Source organism: Hibiscus syriacus, unplaced genomic scaffold (assembly GCF_006381635.1).
Source record: "Hibiscus syriacus cultivar Baekdansim isolate YM2019G1 unplaced genomic scaffold, ASM638163v2 tig00116960_pilon, whole genome shotgun sequence".
Taxonomy (NCBI): domain Eukaryota; kingdom Viridiplantae; phylum Streptophyta; class Magnoliopsida; order Malvales; family Malvaceae; genus Hibiscus; species Hibiscus syriacus.
The window spans coordinates 864,619-867,694 of NW_024063486.1; the positions used below are offsets into that span (position 1 = coordinate 864,619).

At 30.9% G+C, this 3,076-nt stretch overlaps 1 protein-coding gene across 1 annotated transcript; it reads right to left on the minus strand.

The window, feature by feature from the left end:
- Nucleotides 1–2,408: 2,408 nt before the first annotated feature.
- On the minus strand, nt 2,409–2,873 carry LOC120189891. The gene has a single exon (XM_039193036.1). The coding sequence runs from the start codon at nt 2,871–2,873 to the stop codon at nt 2,409–2,411; it is 465 nt and encodes a 154-aa protein (XP_039048967.1).
- Nucleotides 2,874–3,076: the final 203 nt, after the last annotated feature.

The window sequence follows — 3,076 nt, forward strand, 5'->3', positions numbered from 1 at the left end:
CTTTTACTAAAAAGATAAAAGATGTAAACAATAAAAACTTCACAAGGTAGATGTTTACAAGAATTAAGCTAACAAGAAAACAAATAAAAGATCTACAATGAGCTCAAACGCTTATGTACAAGAGACAAGGGAAAATAAAGAGTGAAATAGCTTTTCTCTTGATCTCTATTGGTTGGATAGTGTTGTAACCTTCTTCAAGTGTCCTCAACTTGTTTTTATACGTTGGAATGAGTTTGTGACCATTTCTAATTGTTTTTGACCGTTGAGGATTAATTTTCTATTAAAATAAAATTGCTCGAATAGGGACTATCAGTACTCAGGCTAGGAGTATTAGTCTATCATTGTAATATTTAAATAAACTAGCCGTTAAAGACTGTTGGGCTAGACCAGTATCGATACTAGGGTTTTATAGCATCGATACCACTATGTAAAGTAGTATCGGTACTATGTAAAGTACCCCTTGAGTATCGGTACTAATTTCGCAGTCTGGAATTTAAACATTTTGAAAAACAACAGGTAGTATCGATACTACCAGGAGAGTATCGATACTTATCTTACGTTTGGTATCGGTACCACATGAACAATATTGATACTATAAAAACAATATCGGTACTACTTACCCAAAAAACTGTTTTGTGTTCAAATTCTAGTTTAATGGACTTTTAATTATTTTTGAAAACTTTGAACAAATTCAATCAAGTCCAAAATCTTTTTTCCCTTAGGTTGTTATATCAAAATATAGGTTCAACAATATCTCCTATTTTGATATAACAAAACATTTGAAAAATGTTTTTTTTACAAAACTCCACCTTAATAAAACATTTCATGAAAAAGAGAAATATTTTGGAAAATGTTTAAGCTCTCCTTTTTCATCTTTGAAATTGAATTTTTCAAACCTATACTTATTCCCTTTTTTTATATCAAATATATTTCAAACTTTAAGGTTCAAAATCACAATGGAGAGTAAGTAAACATTTAGCATAAAATCATTTGAAAAATCAAAGCCCCCCAATAAAAGCATTCCATAAAAACCTTTGACGCAAAGGTTTAACACTTAAAAGAATATTGAATTTCAATAAGATAAGAAAGAAAACACATTAGTAGCATATGAAATTCAATAAATAGAAGTCAAACATACTACATGCATTATCAGTGAATGAGGCATTTTTACTCATAAGCATAAAGCATTCCAAAATGTTAAGCATTTAACATAGATATCAATTTTTAGAGAGATATCATAAGAAATAAAGAATACATGCATAAACATTCAAAATTTAAGGTCAAGAAAAAAATTTAAACATAATTTAAACATTCAAAAAATACAACTTAACCAAAAACAAACATTATGATGAACTAAAATTTTATAAAAACACTCAACTTAAAAAATGTTCATCATAACATATTTTCAATATACATGAGATAACAAACAACATTTAATCATTCATGCTCAATATTACTCATGCATGCATAAAAATCAATAGGCAACCAATTAAAGTTAGAGGTTACCCATCATTCTTTTGTGTGACTAGAGCATTTGCAATTATTTATATTTATCAACATTGCTCCAACACACCAACAAGAGACATTCATTTGGATTTTGATACCCAAATTGTTTTGGGTCCTAGAGGGTTAGTATCAATGTCTCTAATTCCCTTATGAACTCATACTTGTCTAATTTTAAAAGATTTTCTTTTCTTTATAGGACAAGTATGCACATTGTGATCATGAAAATGGCAATGTGACCATTTTTTCGTTTTTAAAATAGATGAATCATTTTTAGAAATGATTTCTTTTTCTTTTGTTAAGCATTCAAGCTTAACTCTCAAATCAAGATTTTGTTTTTCTAAATCTTCAATTTTGATTTTTAAAAGCTTTAAATCATTTTTCAAAATTTTATTTTGTTTTTCAAAATCTAATTTGGCTTTCAAAATAAAATCATTTTCATTTTTGAATTTAGAAATCAATTTCTTATATTTTATATTCATGGTCTCAAATTCCAAATACAATTCATCATAGGCAAGTTGTAACTCGTTAAAAGAATAAGAATTTAATTTACTAGAGTTAGAAGTTACCATTGAATCTTCTTCGATGGCCATGAGGCATAGATTGAATACTTCATATTAATCATTGGAGTCATCTTCATCACTCCAAGTCGCTAAAAATGCCTTCTTCTTACTCGATCCATTCTTCTTTAAGAGGGGACAATCATACTTGACATGCCTCGTTCTTTGACATTTGAAGCACACCAGGGGACCCCTCTTCTTGCTTGATTCATGCTTCACTTCCTTGAAAGTCATGAATCTTTTGAACCTTTTGAAGAGCTTGGCCACCTCTTCTTCTTCATCTTCATCCACCTCTTCACTTGAGTCTTGATTACTTTTAGTGGTGGAATTAAAGGAACTCATGCCTCATTCTTTTTCTTGTTCTTTTTCTTCTTGATTCCTTTTGAGTATTATATTATGGGTGAGTAGAGAATCAATTAGCTCATCAAGAGTGAACAACTCAAAATTCTTGGCTTTTTCAATGGCGGTTACTTTTCCTTCCCAAGACATTGGTAAGGAATAAAGTATCTTTCTCACTACTTCTTCATTGGGATAAGATTTCCCAAAAATCTTAAGCTCGTTGATGATGGAAGTAAACCAAACATACATTGTTTTTATATCTTCATCGGGCTTCTTCTTGATGTTCTCGTAGTTGAGAATAAGAATGCCAATCTTTGACTTCTTCACTTGGTTGTTTCCTTCATGGGTCACTTCCAACTTGTCCCAAATATCTTTAGCATCAAAGCATGAAGATACTATACTATGTTCGTCTAGGCCAAGAGAAAAAAAGAGAAAGTGCATGTCTTTGACATTGAGTTGGGATAGTTTCATATCTTCATTTGTCCACACCAATTGATTTCATGAAGGGGAAGGAGAACTATCGGTGATGGCATCCTAAAATGAAATGTCGATAGCTTGAATGAACAATACCATCATATTCTTTTAATAGGAGTAGTTGACACCATTGAAGTAGGGAGGCCTTGTGATAGAGTGAGAGTCCTCGATGTAATATGAGCCGGAGGTCAAAGTCATCT

What these genes read in the sequence shown, in the direction of transcription:
- LOC120189891 (XM_039193036.1), bottom strand. Translation starts at nt 2,873, where the DNA reads ATGAAACTATCCCAACTCAATGTCAAAGACATGCACTTTCTCTTTTTT.